Source organism: Macaca fascicularis, chromosome 15 (assembly GCF_037993035.2).
Source record: "Macaca fascicularis isolate 582-1 chromosome 15, T2T-MFA8v1.1".
NCBI classification, from domain to species: domain Eukaryota; kingdom Metazoa; phylum Chordata; class Mammalia; order Primates; family Cercopithecidae; genus Macaca; species Macaca fascicularis.
In genome coordinates, this window is record NC_088389.1 from 46,504,584 (window position 1) to 46,519,232 (window position 14,649).

The following is a 14,649-nucleotide window of genomic DNA, read 5'->3' on the forward strand; positions in this document are numbered from 1 at the left end:
GCTGAAGGACGATCACTTGAGCCCAGGAGTTCAAGGCTGCAATGAGCTGTGATACCCAGCACTGCACTCCAGCCTGGGTGACAGAGCGAGACCTCAAAATAATTAAAATTAAGTAAATAAATTAAAGACATTGAATCTTCATAATGACTGGGAGTTACACATTGTTCTTATCCCCATCTTTCTGATGGCTGAACTGAGTGAGGCAAAGAGAAGGTAAGTAAGTCTTTGAAAGCTACACAACTAGTGAGTGGCAGGCGCCGGCTTCGAACCTGCAGCCGTCTAATACCAACCACTTAGTTTCACGTTCAACCCCTGCCTGATACCACCTCTCCTTGCAGAGGCCGGGTCAAGGCCTGATGTTTGCTAGGATGTGACTTGTGGGGCACCTCAGTGGCAAGAACGCTCACTCCTGCCTGGGGGCGTCTGGCAAGGGTTCCTTGAGGTGACCTTGAATTGGCTCCTGGAAGGCGAGTCCAGGAGTCCCCAACCCCCCTACACACATAAACACATGCGCACATGCACACACACACACATGCACACACACGCGCGTGCACATGCACTTAGGCACACACAGAAACGCGCACACACACACAAACACACTCAGATTCCCTGACACTTGTTTTCCTCCTGAGACCTTTTCGGGGCGGGGCTCTCACCCTCCAGAAGCAGCCCCGCCTTGCAGTGGCCCCACCCTCTCCTGGGACCTGTCATAAAGCTGTCCTCCTGCGCCCCGCCGCGCAGCCCCAGCCGCCTTCCCCAGCAGTGGAACCCACCGGCTCCTGTAAGGAGACCTCCTGCTTTCTTTCCTTCGCTTTTCTCCCTCCCTTAACCCCCTTGCTTTCTTCTTGCCAAGTTTCTAGACGCCCCAGTGAAGGAGGTTTGCGCTTCGCCCTCCTCCCTTTACGCCGAAATGACCGCTGGGTCTTGCACTCGGAGGATCTTGGGAGCCCAAGTTTCGACGCCTCCCGGCCCTGCACTTCCTTGGAGAGCTTGGAGACGCGCGCGGGAGGGAATAGGAAAGCTTGGTTACAATCCGGGACACCCGGTAGCTGCCTGCACCCGGGAAGGGGCAGGCCGGGGAACTTGCGGGACTGCACAACTCGGGGAGGGTAGAAGAAGAAAGATCCGGGTGGGGGTTTGGGAAGGGGCACGCAGGCGGCGGTGGGAGCAAAGGGCGAGCGGGCAAAGGCCGGTCGCCCCGCCAGGCCCCCTCTTCAGGCGGGCGAGACCTTCCCGGGACCTCGCCCCTCTGGGGCCAGACCCTTTCCAGGAGGGCTTCTGGACTTGTAGCGAGTTTGGAATGCCCAGCGGTTGCTTTCTAGGGAAAACGGACAAAGATGTGTGGACACTTAAAAAGTTGAACTCATAGAAATAACAACTAGCATGATGGTTGCCAGAGGCTGGGAGCGGATTCGGGGGTGAATGGGAGCTTGTTGGCCAAAGGGTACAAAGTTCAGAGACTAGAGGAGTAGGTTCTGAGATCTGTTGCACTGCAGGGTGACCAGCGCCAATAATATGTATTTCAAAATAAGAGCAAATTTCAAATGTCTCACCATAAAAATCATACTTAGGGTTGGGCGCGGTGGCTCATGCCTGTAATCCCAGCACTTTAGGAGGTCGAGGCGGGTGGATCATTCCAGCTCAGGGGTTCTAGACCAGTCTGGCCAACATGGGGAAACCCCGTCTCTACCAAAAAACCGGGCGTGGTGGCAGGCGCCTGTAATCCCAGCTACTCAGGAGGCTGAGACAGGAGAATCCCTTGAACCCGGGAGGCAGAGGTTGCACTGAGCTGAGATGGCGCCATTGCACTCCAGCGTGGGCGACAGAGCAAGACTCCGTCAACCACAACAACAACAAAAAGTCTTAATTAAAAAAAAAAAAAAGAAGAAGAAAGAACAACCCCAGGCTGCAGATCGGACCGCCCCCCTAGCTCCCGGCCACCCGCGGCACCGGTGGGGAGCTGGGGAGGTCACCGGCAGCTCCAGAACGTTTGTAACTGGATTGTTTGTAGCAGATGCACACGCGGGAAGGCTCGGGTCCCAAGTGATTCGGCGGAGTTCAGTCAAAGCAGAACGTCCTGAACCCCCAGCTCTGGGCAGCCTTCATCATCCTCGCTTGCTTTCGTGTAGAGTTTAAGCTCAAAATCGGTTTGGTGTGCAGTTTAAACTCAAATCCCTCCTGGGCCAAAGAAAACTCGCGCCCGATGGCTGAGCCCAAGTGGCTCACACCTGGAATCCCAGCACTTTGGGAGGCCGAGGCTAGCTATAGCGGATCGCTTAGGCAACACAGTGAGGCTCGTCTCTACAAGAAAGAGAGAGAAAAAAGTATTAAAAAAACAAAACAAAACAGACAAACAAAAGGCACCTGAAAATGGGGCGAAGCAGCGGCGCCCCCCGGTGGTTTTCGGGAGTTCTGAGACTGCCTTGAAATGCCTGGCTCCTTCTTTCTGAAAGAGGTGCATGGACTTCTTTCTATGGGGTTCTTTGTGTTTGATGCTTTTTCTTAGAATTCACTCCATGTGAGATGAGAAACGGAATGGAATATTCGCACTCCCCGTAACTGTTCAGTGCCATAAAGAAACTCTAGCCTAGCAGTGGCTGGGAAGAATTTCTTTGCTGATTTATATTTTTTCCTTGTCTTGAAGATTTCTTTAAACTTCAGTTTCCTCATCCGTACACTGGCAATGATACTAATGTCTATCTTATAGGGAAGTTATAAGCATAAAATGAGGTAATCTGTATGAAGTGCTTAGCACAGCACCAGAAACATAGTAAATATTAAATGAATGTGGTTGGCATTATCTGATAATGATGGGATTTGAGGATATTGTAGTTGTGCTATCTGGGCTCAGTTTGATGGCTAGGGAACTGTTAGAATGCAGTCATTTCATGGCAGTTGACTACATATTTACTGTGTTCTAGGAGCTTCAGGATGGTTCGTACTAAGATATGGACCCTGAAGAAGCACTTTGTTGGCCATCCTACTAAGAGTGACTTTGAGTTGAAGACAGCTGAGCTACCACCCTTAAAAAATGGAGGTAAGCCATACTCAAAATATTTCAGAGTTGGAAGGGACTGTATCAGTTAGCTTTTGCCACATAACAAACTACCCCAAAGTCTAGTGACTTTAAGCAACAATGGTTTATTAGTTCACAATTCTTTGGGTTGGCAATCTGGGCTGCATTAAGCTGGGTGGTTCTTCTTAGGTCTCATCTGGGGTAAGGTTAATTTAGGATGGGCCTTGCTCACATGTCTGCTGGTTAGCAGGCTTTCTGTTGGGGTGCATGCCTTAGTTCTCATCTATGTGGCCTTTCTAGTAGGCTAGTTTAAGCTCTGTTCTTATAGTGGTGCCATAGATCTAGAGCAGCAGGAGTTGGCAAGCTCCAGTGGGCAAGCATTTTTTTTTTTTTTTTTTTTGAGACAGAGTCTTGCTCTGTTGCCCAGGTTGGAATATAGTGGCATGATCTTGGCTCATTGCAAACTCTACCTCCCAGGTCCAAGTGAGTCTCCTGACTCAGCCTCCTGAGTAGCTGGGATTACAGGTATGCGCCACCATGCCCTGCTAATTTTTGTATTTTTTTTGAGACGGAGTCTTGCTCTGTCACCCAGGCTGGAGTGCAGTGGAGCAATCTCGGCCCACTGCAACCTCTCCTTCTCAGATTCAAGCGATTCTCCCTGCCTCATCCTCCTGAGTAGCTGGGATTACTGGCACCCACCAACACGCCCAGCTAATTTTTTTTTTTTTTTTGTATTTTTAGTAGAGATGGAGTTTCACCATGTTGGCCAGGCTGGTGTCGAACTCCTGACTCCAGGCTGGTCTCCAACTCCTGACTTCAGGTGATCCACCCGCCTCGGCCTCCCAAAGTGCTGGAATTAGGACATTAGTCACATTGCCCGGCCTTAATGTTTGTATTTTTAGTAGAGACGGTGTTTCCCCATCTTTGCCAGGCTGGTCTTGAACTCCTGACCTCAGATGATCAGCCCGCCTTGACTTCCCAAAGTGCTGGGATTAAAGGTGTGAGCCACCATGCCCCACTGTGCAAGCACTTTTCAAGCCTCTACTTGTGCCACATTTGCTAGTATCCCACGGTGAAAGCAAATCAGAAAACCAAGCTCAGATTTGAGAGGCAGAAAATAGATTTCTTGATGAGAGAAATGGCAAGGAGACCAGCACACAAGGGTGGGACTTATTTGTGGCCATTTTGCAATCTGCCACAAAGACCTTACCAGGGTTTTCTGTGTGAAGCCTCGATGTCACGTGGCAGGATTCCCCTGCTTTCATTGATAATTGAAATTCATGCTTGAGTGCGTTACTCTTCCTGGCTTTGACCAGACTATGGGGAGGATGTCCTCTGTATCCTCATGAGCCTGATGATGGCAGTGAGGTAAGCACTGCCCAGTAGCTATATGAAGAGTTCAGACTATAAGAGGAGTCTCTAAGGAGTGTTTACAGGTAGGTATAAGCTTTTGAGAAAAGGGGATGCAATTAAGTAGCATGGCAAAGTGATCAGTCGCATCTAAACTGTGATGGCTATGACTCAAATTCAAAATTCCAAAGAATGTGTACATGAGCGTCACTCCAGCAAAATGCATGTTCTCTAATACTCACTAGGGCTGGTGGTGAAACTGGAACATAATGGTTTAAATGTGGCCTTGGGCAAGTTACTTAAATAAAATGGAAACAATATTTGTTGAATATCAAATGACATAATTCATGTAAAGCATGGAATGAGTGCTGAGTAAATAGCATTATTATTATTATTATTATTATTATTATTATTATTATTAACTGGGCTGGGCCAAAAACGAGAACCCCTTCTTGTCTCTGCTATAGAAGCACAGATAGGAAGACATTCCTGAAGCAGAGTATTATCTGTGTTGTTTTAGAATACCAAAAACAGGCTGGGCGTGGTGGCTCATGCCTGTAATCCCAGCACTTTGGGAGGCCAAGGCAGGCAGATCTCTTGAGGTTAGAAGTTCAAGACCAGACTGGCCAACACAGTGAAACCCTGTCTCCACTAAAAATACAAAAATTAGCCGGGTGTGGTGGCAGGCACCTGTAATCCCAGCTACTCAGGAGGCTGAGACAGGAGAATCACTTGAACCTGGGAGATGGAGGTTGCAGTGTGCAGAGATCAAGCCACTGCACTCCAGCCTGGGGAACAGAGCAAGACTCCGTCTCAGAAAAAAAAAGAATGCCAAAACAAAGGCATCAGGCCTTGAGCTCTGTTTTTTTCCTTCAACTTTTATTTTGAGGGATACATATGCAGGCTTGTTATACGGGTAAATCGCACGTGGCTGAGGTTTGGTGTCCGAATGATCCGTCGCCCAGTTAGAGAGCAAGGTACCTCATACGTAGTTTCTCAACCTTCATCCCAGTCGCACCCTCCCCTGTTTCGTGGTGCTCAGTGTCTATTGTTCCTCTCAGGCCTTGAGTTTCTAATTGCCTATGGTATGCTTTATTTTGTAGAGGTCCTGCTTGAAGCTTTGTTCCTCACCGTGGATCCTTACATGAGGTATTATTTATTTCCCCCCTCAAAATGCTAATGCTGTGTCAAATGCTATTTGGAAGTAGTTCATCTTTTAAAATATCCAACTGACTTAAAACATTGTCGCTTTCCCTCTGTTTCTTGCAGCCAGTAACAGTGATGGGATTCATGTACATTCATCTTTTGCAGGCAAAGGTCTAAGTAGCTTAGTGAGGGATCACCTCGGTTCCTTTGTCCCAACCATCTCCTATCTGCCCTGCACAATTTGCCTTTCACTGCTCAACAGAATTACTTCCAGAAAAAAAAGAAAAAGAAAAAAAACCCTTAAAAGAAAAAAATAAAAAATAAAGCCTGGGCAACATGGCAAAACCCTGTCTCTACTAAAAATACAAAAAATTAGCTAGGCATGGTGGCGCATGCCTATCGTCCGAGCTACTCAGGAGGATGAGGCAGAAAGATCACTTGAGCCTGGGAGGCAGAGGTTGCAGTGATCCGAGATCGTGCCACTGTACTCCAGCCTAGGTAACGGAGTAAGACCCCATCTCATAAAGAAAAAAGAAGCCAAACCCAAATTTGTCTATTTCACTACTGGCAAATAATTTGGATAGAGGAAGATGCTAAAACTAAAATCAGCTTCTCTGGCCTTCCATTTACCTGTATTCTTTTAATGTAGGTAAATCTGCAGTTGACTCAAACTTATATACTCAGCAAACAACTCAGGGAAGGGAGGAAATCAAAAGGCTTTATTGACCACTAAGTCCTCATTATTTTTTTGCCCAGGTAAATAACATAGCCATCATTCTTTTACATTTTTTTCATAGCTCATTGATAAAGATTCAAATCTGAAGAGGAAAATACAGTTTAAAAATGTTAATTGGCATCTTTTTGTGTAGCTAGTGTTTTGGGTAATAACCACCCAGTGGTGCCTGGGTTATATTTTTTAAGTCATTGGTAGAAATTCATCTTTACCGGAACATGGCGGTAAGACTTTTGTGTTCACTCATTAAAAAATCCAATCGGAGTGCTTATCTGAGGTCACAGAGCAGAACTTCCTCTAACAGCTTTCCTCCTGCATCTCACCTAGTTGTAGCCCTTCATCTGTCTGGGTTTTATTGCCGCATACACTTACCCAGCAGTTTTCCATTAGCTTGAAATTCAAAACAGTCCCCCGACGCTCTTATATGTTAAGAATGGATTTTTTTTTTTTTCAGATTTTTAGCCAAAACATTGAAAGAAGGTGATAGAATGATGGGGCAGCAAGTGGCCAGGTAATTATTTCCATTTGTCCCAATGCTTGGAAAATATGTCTCCTCTTTACCTCCTGCTGCATCCTGTCTCTGTCCATCACTCCTACAATTTCTTCAGCCTGTGTGGTTCACTCACTGTGTGATCTTGGAATCAACTTGGGAAATCTTGTTCCCTTCCTGACTAGCTGGAAAGGAGGGAAGGGTGTGAAATCAGCTTCACTTTGCCATCCTTACTTTTAATTACTTAAAAAAAAAAAAAGTATTCGTCCAGGTCATGATTATTGTAAAAATTCAAATAAAACAAAAATTTTTATCTTGGAAATTGAAAGTTCCCCTGTCATCTGAACCTTAAGGCAACTATTGTTAATATATTATTATTTCAAAAATTGTGGGCCAGCACAGTGGCTGATGCCTGTAATCCCAGCACTTTGGGAAGCCAAGGTGGGCAGATTACTTGAAGTCAGGAGTTGGAGACCTGCCTGGCCAACATGGTGAAACCCTGTCTCTACTAAAAATATAAAAATTAACTGAGTGTGGTGGTGCATGCCTGTAATCCTAGCTACTCGGGAGGCTGAGGCAGGAGAATCGCTTGAACCTGGGAGGCGGAGGTTGCAGTGAGCCAAGGTTGCACCACTGCACTCCAGCCTGGGCGATAGAGCAAGAGTCCATCTCAAAAAAAATAAAGAAAGAAAGAAAAGAAAAAGAAAAAGAAAAATTGTTCAGTGCACATACTTTTATATATAAATTTCGCTTTTTTTTTTGTTATTATTCTTTTGAGACAGAGTCTTGCTCTTGTTGCCCATGCTGGAGCGCAATGGCACAATCTTGGCTCACCGCAACCTCCACCTCCCAGGTTCAAGCGATTCTGATTCTTCTGCCTCAGTCTCCTGAGTAGCTGGGTTTACAGGCATGCACCAGCACACCCCGCAAATTTTGTACTTTTAGTAGAGATGGGGTTTCTCCATGTTGGTCTGGCTAGTCTAGAGCTCCTGACCTCTGCTGATCCTCCCGCCTCAGCCTCCCAAAGTGCTGGGATTACAGGCATGAGCCACCACACCCGGCCTATATATGAATTTTAAATGGAATTATATGCCCTTCAGAAAACTGCTTTCTCTCAATTAGTATGTTAAGGATATATTTTATTGACAGTATATAAATATACCACCTACTTTTTAATAGCTGCAAGTTATTTTATTATATTCCACTATTTAACTAATCTACTACTGATAACAACTGTTTTCAATTTTTTCTATGACAAATAATTCTTGAAGGAGCATGTATGTATTTATATGTGTGTATCTGTGTATTCTTTGCCTTCTTGGATGAGTATTGCTTTACATTAAATTCCCAGAAGTATAAATTCTAGACCTAAAGAAATGTATATTTTTAATCTGAAAAGATGATGACAAATTGTTCTTCAGAAAAATTTTATGAAGGCCAGACGCAGTGGCTCATGCCTGTAATCCCAGCACTTTGGGAGGCCGAGGCAGGAAGATGACTTGAGGTCAAGAGTTTGAGACCAGCCTGGCCAACATGACAAAACCCCATCTCTACTAAAAATACGAAAATTAGCCAGGTGTGGTGGTGGGCATCTGTAATCCTAGCTATTCAGGAGGCTGAGGCATGAGAATCGCTTGAACCCAGGAGGCAGAGGTCGCAGTGAGCTGAGAACACACCTCTGCTCTCCAGCCTGGGCAATAGAGTGACACTTGGTCTCAAAAAAAAAAAAAAAAGAAAAAAAAGTATGAATGTTCACTCCTACAAATAGTATTAACCTGTTTCCCTTATACTGTTCACCATCAGTCTCAGCAACCTGAGATGAATATATTGATACTTTATGCTTAGTTTAGTTTGCATTTCTTTTATTATTAGTGATGTTGATCTTCTTTTTGTAGGTTAATTCTCAATTTTCTTCTGTGGATTGTCTGTTTATATCCTTTGCCCTTTTCCTTTAGGTCTTATCATTTGTTATATTGATTTGTAAAAGCTTCTTGTATGTTCAGGATATTAGTGTTGCAAATGTTCGCGTATTTGTTGATCTTCCTTCTGTGTCCAATTACAGTTTAAAATTTTATGTGATAAAATTATAAGTATTTATAATTATGGTCCTTCGGTTTCATCTCATGCTTAGAAAGGGATTTCCCACTCCATAATTACTAAAATATTTATTTATGCCGGGGGCGGTGGCTCACGCTTGCAATCCCAGCACTCTGGGAGGCCAAGGCGAGCGGATCACCTGAGGTCGGGAGTTCAAAACCAGCCTGGCTAACATGGCAAAACCCCATCTCCACTAAAAGTACAAAAATTAGCTAGGCACAGTGGTAGGCGCTTGTAATCCTAGCTACTTGGGAAGCTGAGGCAGGAGAATCGCTTGAACCAAGGAGGTGGAGGTTGGAGTGAGCAGAGATCGCGCCATTGCACTCCAGCCTTGGGCGACAGAGCGAGACTCCGTCTGAAAAAAAAAAAAATTATTCATGTTTTCTGTATTTTATAGTTTAATTTGGGATTTTGGCAATATGCAGCAAGAGTTACAAACGTTTTGGGCTGGGCGCGGTGGCTCAAGCCTGTAATCCCAGCACTTTGGGAGGCCGAGACGGGCGGATCACGAGGTCAGGAGATCGAGACCATCCTGGCTAACACGGTGAAACCCCGTCTCTACTAAAAATACAAAAAACTAGCCGGGCAAGGTGGCGGGCGCCTGTAGTCCCAGCTACTCGGGAGGCTGAGGCAGGAGAATGGTGTGAACCCGGGAGGCGGAGCTTGCAGTGAGCTGAGATCCAGCCACCGCACTCCACCCTGGGCGACAGAGCAAGACTCCGTCTCAAAACAAAAAAGAGTTACAAACGTTTTAATACTCTTTGACCTAGTAATACCATTTATAGAAATCCTGACTAAGGAAACAGTATTGAGCCAAGTGCAGTGGCTCATTCCTATAATCCCAGCACTTCAGGAGGCCGAGGTGGGTGGATCTGGGAGTTTGAGACCCCATCTCTACAAAAAAATACAAAAAAGTCTGGGCACAGTGGCTCACGCCTGTAATCTCAGTACTTTGGGAGGCTGAGGTGAGTGGATCACCTGAGGTTAGGAGTTCAAGATTAGCCCGGGCAACAGGGTGAAACCTCGTCTCTACTAAAAATACAAAAATTAGCTGGGCGTGGTGGTGGTCGCCTGTAATCCCAGCTATTCAGGAGGCCAAGGCACGAGAACTGCTTGAACCTGGGAGGTGGAGGTTGCAGTGAGCCGATATCATGCCATTGCACTCCAGCCTGGGCAACAGATTGAAACTCTTTGTCTCAAAAAAAAAAAAAAAATTGGTTGGGCATGGTGGCTCACGCCTGTAATCCCAGCACTTTGGGAGGCCAAGGCAGGCAAATCACGAGGTCAGGAGATCGAGACCATCCTGGCTAACACGGTGAAACCCCATCGCTACTAAAAATACAAAAAATTAGCTGGTCATGGTGGCGGGCACCTGTAGTCCCAGCTACTCTGGAGGCTGAGACAGGAGAATGGTGTGAACCTGGGAGGCGGAGCTTGCAGTGAGCCGAGATTGCACTATTGCACTCCAGCCTGGGCAACAGAGCGAGACTCCGTCTCAAAAAAAAAAATTAGCTGGATGTGGTAGTGTGCTACTGTGGTCCCAGCTGCTCAGGAGGTCAAGGTAGGAGGATCATTTGAGCTCAGGGGAGGTTGAGGTTGCAGCAAGCCATGATCACACCACTACACTCCAGCCTGAGCAACAGAGAGAGACCGTGTCTCAAAAAAAAAGAAAGAAAATAATAATGTTTATGAATATTAATTAAAATATATTTCCTAGCAAGCAGACTCAGAGAAAAAAGGAAAAAATAATTAACATTGGGAAAAATACTGAAAGTATCCTAATAAAGGGGGCATAATTAAATTCATTACATTTTTTGAAGGATTCTTACTAACATGGAAAAAAGTATAAATTATGTAGACCAATGTAATGTTGACAGATAAATTATAGGTTATAAAACATATACAATTACTTCAATTATGTAAATATGTATAAAACAGCCGGGTGCGTGGCTCACGCCTATAATCCCAGCACTTTGAGAGGACAAGGCAGATGGATCACGAGGTCAAGAGATCAAGACCATCCTGCCCAATATGGTGAAACCCCGTCTCTACTAAAAATACAAAAATTAGCTGGGTGTGATGGCACATGCCTGTAGTCCCAGCTATTCGGGAGGCTGAGGCAGGAGAATTGCTTGAACCTGGGAGTCAGAGGTTGCAGTAAGCCGAGAAGGCGCCATTGCACTCCAGCCAGGTGACAGAGCAAGTCTCTGTCTCAAAGAAAATAAATAAACATAAAAAAATATGTACAGTACACATTTTTAAATATACCATTAAGATTGACATAAAATACACCCAAATGTTAGCAGTTGTCTTTGTGCTGTGAGATTAGAACTGATATTTTTATTTTATATGTTTAGAATTTTCTAGAATAAATATGTGTTATATAACTTTATGATCTGGGGACGAAAGATGGTAAAGAAGGATAAAGAGTTGGATGAAGAAAAGGGAATCAGTAAATGAGACAGAAAGGGTGCATCTTAGAGGAGGAGGCAAAAAGCCAGCAGAGATCATCAGTATCCTGGGAACCAGTGAGGGGAGACTTTTGGGTGACCCTGTGTTAATAGAGTGGAAAAGGGTAGGCCGGGCGCAGTGGCTCACACCTGTAATCCCAGCACTTTGGGAGGCCAAGGCAGGTGGATCATCTGAGGTCAGGAGTTCGAGACCAGCCTGGCCAACATGGTGAAACCCCGTCCCTATTAAAAACATAAAAATTAGCCTAGTGTGGTGGTGGGCGCCTGTAATCCCAGCTACTCAGGAGGCTGAGGCAGGAGAATTGCTTGAGCATACTTATATGTTGAGTGAAAGGGACAGAGAGGAAAATCTCAAAGATTCTGGAGAGTGGAGGCCAAGGGAAAGAGAGCGACACCTGAAGAAGAGAAGGCTAGTGTCCAGGTCACCTTGAGCCAGAGGACAGAGGCCTCTTGCTTAAAAGGAAGAGAAGTGGGTGAGAACAGGCGCTCCTCACCCCATGAGCCACTCCTCAAGTGGCTGGGTAAGTTGAGAGTTCTCTGATGATCCCTATGCCGATGGCTAAGAATTAAGATGGAGGGGGTGGTGGACTATCAGTTGTGGAATATCAACCTCAGTGCCCTTTTATCAACACTAACCCCACAGCATCCTGACTCCTTTGAAAGGGAAGACATGTCCCATGCCTTAATGTCTTAATGTGCTTTATCTTTCAGAGTTGTGGAAAGTAAAAATGCAGACCTACCAAAAGGAACTATTGTACTGACTTCTCCAGGCTGGACAACACACTCCATTTCTGATGGGAAAGATCTGGAAAAGCTGCTGACAGAGTGGCCAGACACAATACCAGTGTCTTTGGCTCTGGGGACAATTGGCATGCCAGGGTGAGTTTCATGGATATAACCCCAAAAGAGAAGCAGAGGTTATACTTTCTGATTGAGTTATTCCTCCTGTGACAACCAGCATCCCCCTCTCCCAATATACCTTCTAGATATTTCCAGAGTAGGCTTTCAATTAGATATTCTGATCTAAGATACACAAAGCCTTTCCCAAACATTATCTCCTTTTAAAATAAAATGGAGACCGGACACGGTGGCTCAAGCCTGTAATCCCAGCACTTTCGGAAGCCGAGGCAGACGGATCACGAGGTCAGCAGTTCGAGACCATCCTGACCAACATGTAGAGACCAACATGTCTCTACTAAAAATACAAAAATTAGCCAGCCATGGTGGCATGTACCTGTACTCTCTGCTACTAAGGAGGCTGAGGCAGGAGAATCGCTTGAACCCAGGAGGCAGAGGTTGCAGTGGGCCGAGATCACACCACTGCACTCCAGCCTGGGTGACAGAGTGAGATTCCATCTCAAAAAATAAAAAAATAAATAAATAAAATAAAATAAAATGGAGATAAGATGAAGAAGCCAAAAGTAAAGAAATTCCTGAGGGAAAATTAATGGTGTACTTTGGTCAATGGTTTGGAGAGCAAATACATGTGCACTTCCAGCTTAATTGAAGAAAATGATGCAAAACTTTGGGGGAATGATAAATCTGTGGAGTCTGGACAGCTAAAAGACACCCTAGGTTTCAAAGTTCAACTTCTCTTATTGTCTACATTAGAAGTCCTAGCATTCTTGAAAGTTGACCCATCCCAGCCAGGTATGGTGGCTCATGCTGGTAATTCCAGCACTTTGGGAGGCTGAGGCAGGAGGATCGTCTTACGTAAGGAGTTGGAAACCAGCCTGGGCAACATAATGAGACCTTGTCTCTACAAAAAAATTTAGAAATTAGTTGGGTGTGGTGGTATGTGCCTGTAGTCCCAGCTACTTGGGAGGTTGGGGGGGGAGGATCCATTGAGCCCTAGAGGTTGAGGCTGCAGAGAGCTATGATTGTGCCACTGCACTCCAGCCTGGGCAACAGAGCAAGACCCTGTCTCAAAAAAAATTTTTTTGTAAAGGGAGTAGTTCTGAATTGCTAGCATTCATAAGAATCACCTAGAGTCTTATTAACATTTGGATTATTTCTGAATCAGTGGGTCTAGGGTGAGGCCTGAGAATCTAAATGTTTAGTAAACATTTCAGCTGGGTACGGTGGCTCACACCAGTAATTCCAGCACTTTGGGAGGCAGAGGCGGGCAGATCACAACGTCAGGAGTTCGAGACTAGCCTGGTTAACATGGCGAAACCCCGTCTCTACTAAAGATACAAAAAATTAGCCAGGTGTGGTGGCGCGTGCCTGCAATCCCTGCTACTGGGGAGGCTGAGGCAGGAGAATTGTTTGAATCCAGGAGTCTGAGGTTGCAGTGAGCCAAGATCATGCCATTACACTCCAGCCTGGGCGACAGGGCAAGACTCTGTCTCAAAAAAAAAAAAAAAAAAAAATTTTTCAGGTGATTCTGAGACAGGTGGTGCTGCCTCCCCCTTTTGAAAAACACTGTGTTAAGGGAATGTTAGATATATGGATTCTCAGAAAAGGTGCTTTCTGTGCCTGTCATTGCCTTCTATTCAATTCCAACCTCCCATGGGCCTCAAATATAGTCAGAGGCTGTGTGAGCTAAGTAATGTCAACAGGTAGTTGTTTGTTTTTTTTTTTTTTTTTAATGTAGAAATAACTTTACATGAATGTGTCTGAAATTCTGCAAGTGGCTTACCAATCACTATAATGGGTCTGGATTTTATTGGCTCAGATCTAGGGCTGCAAAAATATAGCTTAAAATTTTCCACTACTGAACTTCATTTCTATCTCAAGCCCTCCTTTTGGCTGGTGTAATAAGAGAAAACCTCAGTTGAATTCAGTGATTTCTCACATCATTTCAAATTTAAAACTTTGGATTTCTTTTTTCTTCTCCCTGGGGTTGCTGCAAAGCTCCATGGATAATAAAAGTTCAGTATCAGTAGAAGAGGGACAACAACAACTTCTTGATCTCGATCTGTACTGGTCTTAAGCTGGTCTCCTGCTCAAAGTTACTTCCTTTCTCTAAGTTTTGAGATCTTTTCCCCCCTTCCTTCTTCCCACCCTTCCTTCCCCTTCCTTTTTTACACTTTGAAGGTTTTCTGAGGAATGAAATGGAAATACATGTATACCATCAAATGATCAGCCTCTAAACAAACACAACTCCTAGGTACCCCAAATTCATATTTCACTGAGAATTTGAACTCCTCAAAATTGCCACTGCCAAGGACATCATTGTGAAAGTAGAGGATGCTGAATACCGTCTTACATGAAATTAGTGGGCACTAAACAATTCCAGCACTTCTTGGTCTTTCCTGCCTGCCCTGTACCCTCTATGGATGAAGGCTCTTCCTCTCCATTCTCCTCTGTTATCCATCATTCCCTCTGGACTGTGAGCCAGGTG

The 14,649-nt window shown here is 45.1% G+C and overlaps 1 protein-coding gene across 2 annotated transcripts in view; it reads left to right on the forward strand.

The window, feature by feature from the left end:
• The first annotated feature begins 735 nt into the window (after positions 1–735).
• Positions 736–14,649, forward strand: part of PTGR1 (prostaglandin reductase 1) — a 35,906-nt gene continuing 21,992 nt past the window's right edge. Inside the window, exons 1-5 of one of the 2 annotated variants that reach the window (XM_045373627.2) lie at positions 736–1,045; positions 2,922–3,037; positions 5,470–5,515; positions 6,700–6,756; positions 12,015–12,182. In XM_045373627.2, the coding sequence (XP_045229562.2) occupies positions 2,932–3,037; positions 5,470–5,515; positions 6,700–6,756; positions 12,015–12,182 (377 nt within the window). In that variant the 5' untranslated portion in view covers positions 736–1,045; positions 2,922–2,931. The remainder of the gene's footprint in view (positions 1,046–2,921; positions 3,038–5,469; positions 5,516–6,699; positions 6,757–12,014; positions 12,183–14,649) is intronic. The other variant, XM_045373628.2, reaches the window with a different exon arrangement.